Source organism: Mastigoproctus giganteus, chromosome 12 (assembly GCF_048544385.1).
Source record: "Mastigoproctus giganteus isolate SK-2022 chromosome 12, ASM4854438v1, whole genome shotgun sequence".
NCBI lineage: Eukaryota > Metazoa > Arthropoda > Arachnida > Uropygi > Thelyphonidae > Mastigoproctus > Mastigoproctus giganteus.
In genome coordinates this window covers 78,646,642-78,662,596 of record NC_143586.1, presented here as the reverse complement: position 1 = coordinate 78,662,596, position 15,955 = coordinate 78,646,642, and the positions used below count along the sequence as shown (strand labels likewise).

General features: G+C 37.5%; 1 protein-coding gene across 2 annotated transcripts in view; it reads right to left on the bottom strand.

Moving 5' to 3' along the window:
• The window catches only part of shn (zinc finger protein schnurri), a 381,381-nt gene that overhangs the window by 61,673 nt on the left and 303,753 nt on the right, over positions 1-15,955 (bottom strand). For both annotated transcript variants that reach the window (XM_090386453.1, XM_090386454.1), the window contains exon 5: positions 6,812-6,978. In XM_090386453.1, coding sequence (XP_090242579.1) covers positions 6,812-6,978 — 167 coding nt within the window. The remainder of the gene's footprint in view (positions 1-6,811; positions 6,979-15,955) is intronic.

The window sequence follows — 15,955 nt, the reverse complement described above, 5'->3', positions numbered from 1 at the left end:
ACAAAATCGAAATAAACAATATAAACAAAACTAAAAATCAAATTAAAAGTTTTTAAAAAATAATAAAAATTTGATTAAAGAGGCCTGTGCGCTCTGAATTCATTATTATCAAAATTACTGTAACTCAGAGCAAAACCGGATACAAAATAGATTGTGACAAGTTTAATAATAGGAAATATACTAGATATATTAGATTAGATACATACAAACAAAACATTTTTTGTTTTGTTTGCATATATTTTAGGCGCCTCCGTAGCCAGGTGGGAAGGAGCAGCAGTGCGTAGCACACGCTTCTTGATTAGACCGGGGTTCGAGCCCGTCACCACCAAATACGGAGGATGCGGAAAGGTTAAGGAATGACCACCGCATATCCTGGAGCAATATGGCCTTAGTTGCTAATGCTCCTAAAAACCAAACAACAACAACAACAACAACATATATTTTGTATCCATTTTCGCTCTGAGTTATAGTAATTTTGATAATAATAAAAATTTTAACAGTTACAAGACAGTTATATCAACAATTAAAGACAATTAAAAGAACTCAATCATTAAAATACAAATGTAAAATTTTTTTACAAAACACTGCTATCAGCAGGGGAAACTGCACAGAGTCACTTAACAACTTAAGGCAGTTTTAAGTGAAACAGCTCTAAATATACAGGGTGATTCTAAATTATTGTCGAGGTTTCTGTGGCCTATAATTTTCAAACCGGAAACAACAAAATAAAACTGCTTGTGGAATATGAAAGTGTAACTCAAAAAGTTTTATTTAGCAATGCTGTACTCACCACATTGATGTCTGGGAGATATTTACAGCATTACTTCAAAATGGCAACTGTTCAAGAAAAGACAATGTGCACACTTTTTCAACACAAAGTCCGTTATCACAATGCAACGTCGTTACAGAACTCAGTATGGAAAAGATCCACCTTCAAATAATGCTATCTGACGTTGGTTAAAAGAAATTTCAAGAGACTAGTAGTGTTCTGCACTGAAAAGGAGCAGGAAGACCGAGCACTTCGCAGGAAGATGTTGATCAAATCCACGAAGCATTTTCTCAGAGCCCACAAAAATCAATTAGACGAGCTTCTTTGCAGTTAGGTATACCACAAACTGTTTGGAGGGTTGTTCATAACTGCCTTCACCTCCATGCCTACAAACTGCAGATTGTGCAGGCTTTAAAAAAAAGCCGAACAATAAACCCCACCGTTTCCAATTTGCTGAAGACATTTTGCCAAACATTGAAGCCGATGAAAATTACCTTCAGAGATGGAGATTTAGTGATGAAGCAAAGTTTTACGTATCAGGGAGGGTAAATTGTCATAACTGCAGAATATGGGGATCAGAAAACCCTTCCGCCATTCGAGAATTCGAAAGAGGTAGTCCAAAGGTCATGTCTGGTGTGCTTTGTCATGTTCGGAAGTTTTGGGGCCCTTTTTCTTTGTGGAAAAAACAGTGACAGCGATGATCTATCTGGACATGCTACAGCTGTAGCTGTTACCCCAGTTCGAACATCATCAGCCAAATGTGGTGTTCCAGCAAGCTGGTGCATCGCCACATTGGGCTCTTATTGTCTGAGAATTTCTTGACATGCATTTTCCTGGGCGCTGGGTTGGGCGTGGTGGACCAATTCCGTGGCCTCCGTGCTCACCCAATCTTATGCCGCTTGATTTGTTCCTGTGGGGATACGTGAAGGACATTGTGTACAAGATCCCTGTGACCTCCCTTGATGAACTGAAGCTCAGAATTGTTGCTGCGATCACAACAGTTACACCACAAATGCTGGAGAACACTTCCAGGGAAACTGAATATCGCTTGGACGTTTTACATGCCACAAAAGGCGCACATGTTGAAGTTGTTTAGCATTCTGCAGTATTGATTCTATAGGTAATAAAACTTTTTGAGTTACACTTTCATATTCCGTAAGCTGTTTTATTTTGTTGTTTCCGGTTTGAAAATTATAACTCAAATATAGGCCACGGAAACCCCGACAATAATTTAGAATCACCCTGTATATTTACAACCTCCAGTGCAATGCAAATTAATAGAAAACACACTTTGGTAGCTTTTTATATAAGAGGGGCATTCAATAAAATATCTATCTACCTACAAAAGAAATGAGATGGATAAAAATATTTTTTTTATTTTTCAATATAACTTCCCCTGAACTTCAATACACTTGTTCGATTTTGTTGACAATGAGGAAATACTGGACAAATAATTTCTTTCTCCTGTCCATCATGTCAACAAACATCTTCTCTCGTCTTCTCAATCTCCAACCCAAGCACAGTACTACGTGCTATAGGTTCTAATACCTCTCGTGTTTGGGGTTTTCATTAAAAAAAAATAAATAAAAATAATCATAAAAAAAAAAATAAAAAAATAATCATTAAAAAAAAAAAATCAAAGAATGCATAAACAGCAGACTTCAGTTCATTATCATCAGCAAATCGATGTCCACATGTGTTCTTCTTGAGGTGTCAAAACAGGAAATAGTTATGATGGCCAGATTCAAACTGTAAGGTGGATGGGAAAATTCTGAAAGTTCTCTCAAAGCAGAAGCAACAGCATATGACCTCTGCACTGTACTGAAGAAGCAGTGCACCTCTGGAAAGTTTTTTTTTATGGTATCCCTTAGGTTTAACAGTAGGGATGCATGTAACTTGCCAGTGACTGTCTGCTTGTGTTCCAAGTAGCAAATGTACAAAATTCCCTCAGCATCACAAAAAATGGTGGCCATAATCTTGCCAGCTGAAAGTTGAGTCTGAAATATTTTGGCTGTAAGAGAACCCTTGTGCTTCTACTGCATTAATTCTTGCTTGGTCTCAGAATCTTGTATACTTGCAAGTACACCAGTGCTAGAAGTATAGTAAATAAATTTCATGAATTTGAAGTGCTGGTCAAGACATCAAAAGGTTAGTTATTGTTAGTTATTTGGTTTTTAGGAGCATTAACAACTAAGGCCATATTGCTCTGGGATATGCGGTGGTCATTTCCTGACCTTTCCGCATCCTCCGTATTTGGTGGTGATGGGCTCGAACCCCGGTCTAATCAAGAAGCGTGTGCTATGCACCGCTGCTCCTTCCCACCTGGCTACGGAGGCACCAAAAAAAAAAAAAAAAAAGACATCAAAGGCACATACTGTTGGGATATCAGAGACATGGTTTGTTTGTTTTTTTGTTATTTGGTTTTTAGGAGCGTTAGCAACTAAGGCCATATTGCTCCGGGAATATGCGGTGGTCATTCCCTGACCTTTCCGCATCCTCCGTATTTGGTGGTGACGGGCTTGAACCCCGGTCTAATCAAGAAGCGTGTGCTACGCATTGCTGCTCCTTTCCTTCCCACCTGGCTATGGAGGCGACCAGAGACATGGTGTCAAACAGATAAAAGCAGTGCACAATTAGAATTTGGGGAGTACAATGTGTACAGAAAGAATAGGAAGGGAGGAGGGGTTATGCTGTTAATTAAGAAAGCATAAAATCTAAGGAAGTGCATCCAGTTAACATGGAAAGATCAATGCTGAGTCAGTTTGGTGTGACAAAAACACTGGGAAAGCAAAAATGAAAGTAGGAGTGTGTTATAGGCCAAATGACTTTAATGAGTGCAACAAACAGTTGTACAGAGAAATAAAATGGGCCAATAAATCAGATTGCATTATAATGGGGGATTTTAACTTCCCAGATATTGAATGGAACTTGTGGGTTGGTCACTCGCACACTAGCAAGTCCTTTGGGGATTTATTGGATGACTGTTTTATGCAGCAGCATGTTCGAGAGGAAACAAGAGAGTGTAATACTCTCTTGATCTGGTTATCAGCAGTGATTACTCATGCTTTAAGAATTTCCAGATAATGGAACCACTAGGTGGCAGTGATCACAGTGTACTGATGTGGAATTTATTAAGAATATAATTACCATCAGTGGTAAAGGGAAGGGTTTTTGCTTCCATAAAGGTGACTACAGTTGTCTCAGACAGTTTTTAAATTCTGTACAGTGGGACCAACTGATTATGTTACCAACAACAAATTCTAAGTGGGAAGCATTCAAGGAACTAATCATTGAAACTACTAGGCTTTTCATACTGATTAAGAAATATTGTTCAAGGTAAAGGCCTAAACGATGTCAGATAAACTAACAAGACTTGTGGCAGAGAAGAAAAATCCATGGGATGCATATAAATTATCAGGTGACACAGAAGCCTATGTCATATATAAGCTAGTCTGTAATCAAGTCACAAAGGAGATTAGGCAAGCGAAGATAGATTACAAGAAATCTTTGGCAAAGGATGATAACAAAAACAACAAGGACTTCTTTACTTATATAAACTCAAGAAGATAGGGGATGAATCAGATTGGTGCACTTGATATCGATGGTTCGACTGTTGATGATCCTGCTCAGATAGCTGCTAATCTGAATGAGTATTTTGTATCTACATTTACACATGAGGAGTTACTAAGGGAGAAAAATTCCAGACGTTTATCAAACTGTAACAGGGTGTTTAATGATTTTGTAATAACTGAGAGGAGAGTAAAGTGGAGGAGAAATTGCTGAAGTTAAACATAAGGAAGGTACCTGGGATGGATGGGATCTATCCAGTCATATTAAAGGACTTGGCAAAGGAAGTAAGCAAACCCTTAGCCATAATTATGAGAGCATCCTTGGACTCAGGGGAAGTCCCCACGGACTGGAGATATGGAATGGTATCTCCAACTCACAAAGGAGGATCTAAGGGTGACATGAGTAATTACAGACCAGTTAGTTTAACTTCTGTTCCGGGGAAAATAATGGAATCACTGGTTAAAAATGCATTGCAGGATCATCTAGACAAGACTGTAGTAATAATTCAGGCACAGCATGGGGTTTGTTAAGGGAAAGTCTTGTATGACAAATTTGATTGGATACTATGATGTAGTTACAATGGAATTGGATGCAAAAAATAATTTTGATATCACACACTTGGATTTCAGGAAAGCTTTTGACACTGTTACACATGGAAGACTAATGTACAAATTGGAGCAGATGGTATTAAAGTTAAGTTGCTACAATGGATAAAAGGGTGGTTGAGAGGGAGAAGACAGAGAGTGGTAATCAATGGATGCTGCTCTTTGTAGACTAATGTTATTAGTGGAGTCCCCTAGGGTTCGTTGTTGAGCCCACTGCTGTTTTGTACATTTATCAATGATATTGATTAAGGTATATCATGTTTAATGTCGAAGTCTGCAGATTGATACAAAGATTGGCAGGGTTGTTAATGGCAGTAATGGCAGTGTCATTAATGTCATTAACAGTTACTGCAACAGGACCTAGAAAATTTGGACAGACGGGCTGAGAAGTGGCAATTGAAGTTTAACATTGACAAATGCAAAATACTGCATATGGATAGAAATAACCCCAGAGAAATGTACCAACTGTGTGGTACTACACTTAGGGTGGTAGAAAATGAAAAAGATCTGGGAGTAATTGTGCAGTGAGATAAGAATTTTTCTGAGCAATGTGGGCAGGCTGCCAGAACAGGTCATGGGGTATTGTCAATGATATACAGGAATTTTTCTAGTAGGGCAAAGGAGGTGATTATCACTTTGTATAAGGCAATGATCAGGCCATGCCTTGAGTACTGCGTGCAGGTCTGGAGGCCTCATTTAGGAAGGATATAGAGTACCTGGAGTGAGTACAGAGAAGGGCAATGAGAATGGTGAGGGGAACAAAGGGGTCCTCCTACCAAGACTTAAGTTCTGCAAATTGCAGCAGCTGGAGACTAGGTACCTGCAAGGTGATCTGATTGAGGTGTATAAGGCATTGAATGGCTTGAGCATGCTGAATTGTAATGGGATTCTTCCACTTTGCTCAGATTATGAATCTGAGGAGGTATAAATTCAAATTGAGGAAAGACAGTTGTAGAATAGATGTGCAGAAATTTGCCTTTAGTCAGTGGGTGGTTAATTGCTGGAACAAATTTTCATCCGTCGTTGTGGAAGTTGATAGCTTAAATAAGTTCAAGGAGGAGCTGGACAAACTTTTAGAGGGAATGGATGTGTGAATTTTTTTTTTTTTTTTTTGGCTGATGCTACACAAGTTCATACACTTGCATTGCATGCCTCCATTACTACTAATACTACTACTGCCCCAGTGATGAATCCATGTTTCATCACCTGTAACAATTCTGGAGATGAAAGTTTCAGAATCCCTTCAATAAAGCTCTAAATTCTCCTCACAACACTGTACTCTGAATTGTTTCTGCACAGGGGTCAGAAATCTTGGGGACCCACTTGTATTGAGCTAATCATCCCCAAATGTTCATGTAGGATGGTTACAACTGTCCCTTCAGATGTCATATTCCCTAGAGGTTTGGGACACCTTTAAATATCTGTCATTCTGCACAATGGTTTCCACAGCTTGGCATATTTCTGGAGTGGTCAGTGTCACAGGCCTTTCTACCCCACTTGAATTGTTTTGACCAGAATTTTACCTTGTACTCTGAAGGTGCACTGTTGACATACACAGCCACCACCCTTTCATGAATGGTCTTTGGCTCATTTCCTTCTTTGCCGAGAAACTTGACTGAACGATGCTCCAATTTTAGCAAATCCATAATTTCATACAGGTGTCTTCCTTCTTTCTGTTACAGCACAACCTAAAAACACAGTGGGATCAAAATTAGTACGATTCAAGTTGAGATATGTAGAAACATGATAAATCATGAATCATTGAAATATAACTATGGGAAGTATCTTAAGTAGATAACTTATTGAATGCCCCTCGTATATATACAAAATGTATTTATGTTTCTATGTATATTATATGTTTACTTACTTGCTATTCTGACTTAATGGAAGGAGTCCACTGTCACTTTCTCCTTCCCCATCTTCATCCATTCCATCACTTTCATCATATTCATCATCAATATCATCATCATCATCATCTTCGTCGTCATAATCCTCACCATCGGAAAACTGTTGATGTTTGCGTTCCAGTTGTTCCTGAAGTTAAGAATAAAAATAAATAAAATTATAAAATTAAAGCACATGCACACAATTCTATGAAGTCTCATGCATTTTGTAATTTCTATAGTACTCCGATATAAAATATTTTCCCACTTATATTACTTTGTTTAAAATTCCAATAAGGAATAAAACCAGACTTAACCCTCCTTCCTCTTGATTTTTAGTTTTGGGAAAGAGGTAATGTTCCCCTCAGCATTTCTTTTTAAGTTCAACTATTGTTCATCTGTTTCCTTGCTGTTTTATTAAATGTCTGTTTTGTGTGTTCAACACGGCATTAATAAATTTCATTATTACAGTATTATTTTGTTAATATAATTTTATAATATTATTATAAATATTTAAATTATTTAAATTTTTAATTCTTTTTAAAAGCATGCAAAAAAAAGGTTGAAGGTGTCAAAAAAAAATAAGCATTGTACATTAAGTCTACTATGCTTGCTAACTTATAAACCATTATTTATAAACCACTGCTTCATAAACAACAATAAACCACTGCTTCATAAACATTTGGTAAATAACATTGATTTTTCAAAATAAAATTGAAAAATCATTATGTTATTTATTTGGTAAATGCTGTTTACCAAAATATTGATGAAATATGAAAAATAGCATCCCAAAAAGGGGATCCTGCTTATAGGTGACTTCAGTGCTTTCTAGGGTCTAGCCCTAAAGAGCTAGTCTCCTAGAAAGTATTGTAACTGAAGTTTACTGTGTGATATACAGGGTGTCTCAAAAATATTGGTACAAACGTTTAGGGGAGGTAAGTAACATCTAAAGGAATGTGAATCACATAAGAACCCATAACCGGAAACATCCCCGTAAGTCGGTACATGGCGCTGTTCATCAGTTCGTGAGACATGTACCGGACCACCATTTGTTTGTGCTTGTGCATCAAAATTTGTGCGATTATTATTGGTCATTTAGAGGTAACAGGAGTAGTGCGGGCAGACCATGTTCGACGCAAACTCCCGCCATGGAAAAAAGTGTGTTGAATGCCGTCCAGAATAATCCTACTACCAGCACACGTGCTGTTGCCTCTGCCTTAGGAATGTCTCGTTGAAGTGTACAGCATGTCTGGCATGACGATTCCTCACACCCCTTTCATCTCCAAAGGGTTCAGTTACTGCTCCCCCAAGATCATCCTGCATGTGTTGGCTTTTCCGCAGTGGTTTCTCCAAGAAAGTGTTCAAGACTTGAATTTTTCAGCCTATGTTTTGTTCACGGATGAGGCTTATTCAATCAGCACAATGCTCATGTGTGGGCTCACGACAATCCACATGGTGTGTGGCCCCCATGCAGCACAACATCGCTTCGCAATAAATGTGTGGGCAGGTATGGTCGGTGACTGCTAAGTTGGCCCATACCTGTTACCATCCTGCATGAACTCCGCCAAATATCGATCTTTCTTGAACAAGTTCTACCAGGGTTACTTGACGATGTTCCAGCAAATGTGAGACGCAACATTTGGGTTTCAACATGACGGGCTGCCTGCCCATTATGGAAGGTGTGTTCGTGATAATTTGAACAGGCGTTTTGAGCGTTGATGGATTGGCCGTGGTGGACCCGTTGCCTGGCCCCCACGCTCACCTGATTTATCGAGCCTTGATTTCTTTCTGTGGGGGCCCTCAAATCTATCGTGTATGAATCGCCTGTGGAGACGGAAATGGATCTCGTCTGCGCTGCTGCTACTGTCAAAGAAACTCCAGGTGTGTTCGACCATGTCCACCAATCCATGCTGCGTCGATGTCACGCATGCATTGCGTCTCATGGTGGAACCGTCGAGCATCTGTTGTAACATCATGAAATGCATCCATCTCGTACTCCATTGTTAATATTATGTCAAATAAATGTTTGCCACTAATTACTGTCTTGTGTCATTTCTGCTCCTTGTGCCTCTGCTATTACTTTCCCATGACGTTTCTGGTTATGGGTTCCTATGCGATTCACATTCCTTTAGATGTTACCTACCTCCCCTAAACGTTTGTACCAATATTTTTGAGACACCCTGTATATATATCACACACACACACACATTCTATATATATATATATATATATATATAGAGAGAGAGAGAGAGAGAGAGAGAGAGAGAAAGTGGAGAAAAGCTGACAAAACCAGAAGTAATAACAATGGAAAAAATCATTAGGTACCTGAAAAATAAAAGTAATATATTATATGTAGTGCTTAATGCTGTAGATCTGATGCTTTTAACTTCTTCATCAAGGACGAGCAGCCAAAACCAAAGGAAATACAGCAAGGAGTAAGGTCTCTGTTTCTGATGTGAAATATACGTAGCACGTGGTTATAAAAATAACGAAACCAAGTTGAAAAAGTGCGTGCGGAAGCCAAATTAAATGTAGCAGTAAGTATTTTTACATATATTTCATAGCCAACCTGACTGATGTTTGTTTGTTTGTTATTTGGTTTTTAGGAGCACTAGCAACTAAGGCCATATTGCTCCGGGATATGCTCTGGTCATTCCCTGACCTTTCCGCATCCTCCGTATTTGGTGGTGACGGGTTCAAACTCCAGTCTAATCAAGAAGCGTGTGCTACGCACTGCTGCTCCTTCCCACCTGGCTACGGAGGGAGGCGCCCAACCTGACTGAGACTGAAAAACAGAAAAGAAAAGAAAAAACATTGCAGTTTAGAATGAAGGACCAAGACAAAGGAAGACAACTTACGGTTGTGCCGAGCAAGTGTCGGGGAGTAACCATCAAGTTAAGCTGTATCAGTATACAAAAGAATTAGCAAATTAGGTCCCGGAGTATTTATAACATGTTATAGCAACCCCAAGTGTGGGAGTGGAGAGGCTGTAAGTAAGCCAAAGTTAACATTACAAAGTGTAATGGGAAGATCAGCAAATTAAACCAATGAAGCATAACAACCCAGGATAGTGAAGAAATACTAAACTAACAAAGTAGCATAAAAAGATGCTAAACTTTGTTGGAGATGAAAAAAGTGAGTGATAGGAGAAAAATAGCATCTGAATGTTGTGTTTGGTCAATCTAATGGTGCACGAGAAATAAAAACTTAAGGAGGTACTTTGAGACCTTGCTTATTGCCATGGTTCCTATGGTTTTGGCTGCCGACTCTTTGTAGACATAGTTAAAGTCCTAAGACCTACAGCATTAGGTACCGTTTTTATTATTTTTATGTTACTCTTAATTTCATTTAATTTCAGGTAATCTGCTTTTACTTTGCAGGCATTCTCAATTTATTCCATTGTAATTACATTTGACAGGTCAGCAACCCTACTCAATACACTGATAAAATACATTTGTTTATATTTCATTATGGTTGCTGGGTGTTTCTGCTATAACGAGTAGCGTTCCAGATCCATAATCTGATTAAATAACTTAATAATTTTAATTTTTTTGTTCTTTTTTTAGATGTTCAGTTTTATCACTACATCCTATTATTTTTATTTATATCATATATGCACACACACACACACACACATATATATATATAGAGAGAGAGAGAGAGAGAAAATCTGCAAAGGTTTCAATTAGAAAATTCAATGAGCAGTGAAAAAAAAAAAAAAACTGTTACACATTATTTTCTCTCGATTCACTATAACAGCTGGCATTCTGCCTTCGCAATATTTGAGTAACATCCATATTCTTCAGATTGTTACGTTCTGCTCTATTCTATCTTGCTAACTTATCATTAAGAATTAAATAATTTACATTGCTCTAATGATAAATGGTAATTATGCACATTCTATATAATTGCAAAATCAGCATTTTTTTCATTACTAAACTGTTCACAGAGGCTATTTTTGCAATGGTTATGTTCAGTTTAGCTAGGATTGATTAGATAAATTTAGGTAGTGCATATCATTTCCCTCCTTTCAATATAAACTGAAGTCATTATGGATTCTTGTATGGCTCAAATTTTTAGATTTCCATAATTCTGTTATTTTGTAGGAATGGTAGGTCAGTGGAAGTCAATACCAAAAACTGATATTATTTGAATTAATATAAACAAATAAAAAAACTGCAGCATATGGCGCCTCTGTAGCCAGGTGGGCAGGAGCAGCAATGCATAGCACACGCTTCTTGATTAGACCGGGGTTCAAGCCCATGACCACCAAATACGGAGGATGGGGAAATGTCAGGGAATGACCACCACATATCCCCAGAGCAATATGGCCTTAGTTGCTAATGCTCCTAAAAACTAAATAACAACATAACAACAACAGCAGCAGCAGCAGCAGCATGAATATTCACAGCCATTAAATGAATTATTTTATATCACTATTAAGTTTCCCTTTGGACTTTGTTCAAAACAAAAAGGACTTCAAGAAGTAAAATATAACAAATATTAACAAGCAAAAATAACAGGTTCTTTGGCAAGTGAGGACAAAACTGATGTTTGTACAGAATTAAATATCGATTTCAGTTCAAATGTACTTAAATATATACTCCATAGCTTCATAATTAAACATGTGATAAGGAGAATATATCAATGAACTTAAAAAATAAGTGACTCTAAATCTATATTTCACTCTATATGACTGGTTGCAATAACAACCTGAAAGCTGAAATAAACATCTTCTAAAAATTCGCTCATTAAAAATTACACCCTCTACTGGTATGTCATTTAAAGTGTTATTATTTGAAATATTTATAGAAAGAGTCGAGATTTCATCATGATGAATTTGAAATCACTCTTCATCCTGTGGAAAAACTTGCTATGTGGGCTATTGTACTGTTGGAAGAGATGTATTCATTTCTCACCTATTAATTTGTCAATAAACTACTGCAATTTGAACATCATATTAAGAGGTGACTATCTTGGAAAAAAAGTATCTAAATACACAGAAGAGCAAGAATTAGTTCACATAAGCTCATATAAAATTGCTAATTATCACATTATTATTTTAACTACCAAAGTAGCTCCAAAGGTAAAAAAATGTTTGTGAGTCAAGCACATGCACAAAATATATAAAAAAAAGCTTTAGAATATTTTTATATTCCATTTACTAGGAACAAGATCAATTGATTTATTTCATATTGTGCTTACAGTTTGCATAAGCAAAGTCCAAGATCTTGCACGAAATGTCCCCCCACCCTCTCTCCTCCCATTGAAGCCAGCCACAAGTTCTTCAAGCTGCTCTCCAAATACAAACAACTTCACAAAATACACAATCCATCGTTATTAATAATTAAAACTATATGGAAGTTGCAAACTCTACCATGATGGTCGTATACAGCCATCCCAGAGCAGAAAAAAATTATTTTGCAACACGGCATCTGTTTCAAAAGGATTATTGCAGCATAATAAATCTATGTGATATGAGTACTCCATACTAGACGTTTCTTGACATCATGCTTACACCCTTAAACTGTATTATAAAATACATCATGAAAAAACTATTCCAATATCTTTAGTAATATAACCTGTGCACTGTCTGTCTCTCAGCCACCCTCCCACACACAAAATTAAAGATCTTTTCTATATACAAAGTAATGAAATAGCTGTTGCAATTATTTCAATACGATATTGCAAAAATTTAGTTCAATAAATAAAGACACTAATTACATATCTTTATTTATTGAACTCAAATTATAGTGTAGGAATAGCACTGCTAAATGTAAAAGTGTATAAACAGGAAAGAGAATTGATAAAATCTTAATACGGAATATTCTTTTAACACATTTGCTGTCTTTATGCATAAAATAGCACTAGGAATGAGGTGCACAACACACATCTATGTGCAAAATGCACCCAAGCTCTGTGCCATAATGCATACGAATGGTCATCCTTAAGCAGTCAAGCAATAAGTGCCGTAAATATACAGGCACATGAAATTAACACCTACAGTATTGGCACACTGATGAATGCTTCACAGTAATGATTGGCTTTTGTTTATAGACTTGGCACAAGTTTTATTTGTTGTTTGGATGTGTTAATATTAGTTTACATAAGCTAATAAACTTTTTATAAAATTTTAAGATTTGTTCTGATTTATAGCTAAGCACAAAAGCGTTTGCTTTTAGTAATGAATTCAAGACTTCTATATTTTCAACCAGTTTCGACCATTTTTTCAACATTCCAAAAATTATGACAAAAAATGAGTTCTCTCACATTTAGGTGGCAGCGAACATGTCAAAGCTTCACAAGTGAGAGACACTACACTGACTAACCACCTTCTTCTGTTTAGTGGTTCAAAACTAAGGATGACAAAACATAAACCTCTGAGGTCTATAGCCTATAGTTTACATTAATGGCCTTCATTAGATGATTCTCTTCATGTTTAGTTTGGTTTTTGGCTTGGTTTCAGTTTTTATGGTGCATGAGCAGCTAAGGCTATAATGTGGAAAGTCCAATGATAAAATAAGTTAAAAATATGTGGCTATTTCATTTATAAATAGCTAAAAACAAGGAAATTTAGACCAAGATGGTAAAAAATAAAAAAACATGGTAAGTAATAAAAACATTTATATATGTGTATAAAGGTTTATAATTTTTAAAAAGTTAAAAATTGCAGACATATTGTTTTTGTTAGTTAAAGTCTGACTGAGTGTATATGGCTCAGTCAGATGGTTAAAAGTGCTAAAACATAAACTGCGTGCATTTAAAAATCTAAAACAGTCATAACGACATGTTTCAATGTTAAAATGGTGTCATGATGCTCGCACATAGGACAGTCATCAGCGTCAGCCCTCAGCAGAAAAGCATGCATCAGATGACTGTGTCCTATGTGGAGCCAAGCTAGAACAACTTCCTCTTTACAGTCACTGTGCACACTAGACGGCAAAGGTTCAATTACAGGCTTAATCTTATATAACTTATTTTCAGTCTTTGCCATTGGGAAACTAGTTTCTTTAGTACTATTTGCCTGTAGTCCGTATAGGAGACTAACAGACAAGAATTATAACGGGTCACTGATTTGGCTGCAGAATCAGCCAAATCATTTCTCATGATCCCAATGTGTCTGGGGATGCTCTTTGTGTGAAACCAATTAGCATTAGTAGAGGCATTTGATGCAAGAAAGCAAGCTTATGCAGCATCAGCCAAAAAAAAAAATCAATAAATAAAATAAAATAAAATAAAATAAATAATAAAAAAAATAATAATAAAAAAAAAAATAAATAAAATAAAAAAATAAAATAATAATAATAATAAAAAAAAAAGAAACCACTTCCACTTCACCCCTCTGTTCGTTCAAAATACCTGTCCAGCTGAGCCTTAAACTTATTTAGGCTATCAACTTCCACGACAAGGGATGGAAGTCTGTTCCACCAACCAACCACCCGTTGGCTAAAGGCAAATTTCCGCACATCTATCCTACATCTGTCTTTCCTCAATTTGAATTTATGCCCTCTCAGGTGATTATTCTGAGCGAGAGGAAGAATCCCATCAGCATTGAGCATGCTCAAACCATTCAAGGCTTTATACACCTCTATCAGATCACCTTGCTGGTGCCTAGTCTCCAGACACTGTAATTTGCAAAACTTAAGCCTTTCTTCGTAAGAGCACCCCTTTGTTCCATTCACTAATCTTGTTGCCCTTCTCTGTACTCGTTCCAGCAGCTCTACATCCTTCTTGAAATGAGGTCTCCAGACCTGTATACAGTACTCTAGGTGTGGCCTGACCATTGCCTTATACAAGGGAATAATCACCTCCTTATCCCTGCTAGAAAAATTCCTATATATCATTGACAATACACCATGAGCTACTCTTGCAGCCCGTCTGCACTGCTCAGAGAACTTCATATCTGCCTGCACAACCACCCCCAGGTCCCTTTCATTCTCAACCACTGTCAGTGTAGTACCACAGAGTTGATACATTGCTCTGCGGTTGCTGTTTCCCATGTGTAGTACTTTACATTTGTCAATGTTAAACTTCATTTGCCACCTCTCAGCCCATCTGCTCAACCTTTCCAGATCCTGTTGCAGCAGCATAGTGTCAGTAGTGTCCTTGACAACCCTGCCTACCTTTGTATTGTCTGCAAACTTCGACATTAAGCTTGATATACCATCATCAATATCATTTATGAATACAGAAAACAATAATGGACCCAACACTGAGCCCTGAGGGACTCCACTAATAACATTAGTCCACGACGAGCAGTGTCCATTGATTACCACTCTCTGTCTTCTCCCCCTCAGCCACCCCTTTATCCACAGCAGCAATTTGCCTCCAATGTCACACTGCTCCAATTTGTGCAGCAGTCTTCCATGCGCAACAGTATCAAAAGCCTTTCTAAGATCCAAGTATATAATATCAAAGTTATTCCCTGCATCCAGTTCCTTTGTGACTGCATCATAGTATCCAATCAAATTGGTCAGGCAAGACTTCCCCTTAACAAAACCATGCTGTGTCCGAGCTATAACTGAAGTCTTGTCTAAATGATCCTGCAGTGCTTCTTTAACTAGTGCCTCCATTAATTTTCCTGGAACAGAAGTTAAACTCATAGGTCTATAATTACTTGTGTCAGCCTTTGATTCTCCTTTGTGAATTGGGGTCACATTTGCACATCTCCAGTCTGTGGGTACCTCCCCTGAGTCCAAGGAAGCTCTCATAATTATGGCTAAGGGTTTGCTTACTTCCTCTGCTGCCTCATTTAATATAACTGGATAGATCCCATCCACCCCAGGCGCCTTTCTTGTGTTTATCTTCAACAATTTCTCCTCCACTTTACTCTCACTTATTACAAGATTCTCTAGCTTATTGCTAGAGTTGAATACACCTCTGGCTTTCCCCTCGCTAAATAACTCCTCATATGTGAATGTCGATGCAAAATATTCATTTAGTTTGTTAGCTACCTGAGCAGGATCATCAACAGTTGACCCATCGATATCAAGTGGTCCAATCTGATTCATCCCCTTCTTTCTAGAGTTTACATAAGTAAAGAACTCCTTGCTGTTTTTCTTTGCATTCCTTGCCAAAGATTTCTCATAATCTGCCTTCGCCTGCCTAACCTCCTTTGTAACTTGGTT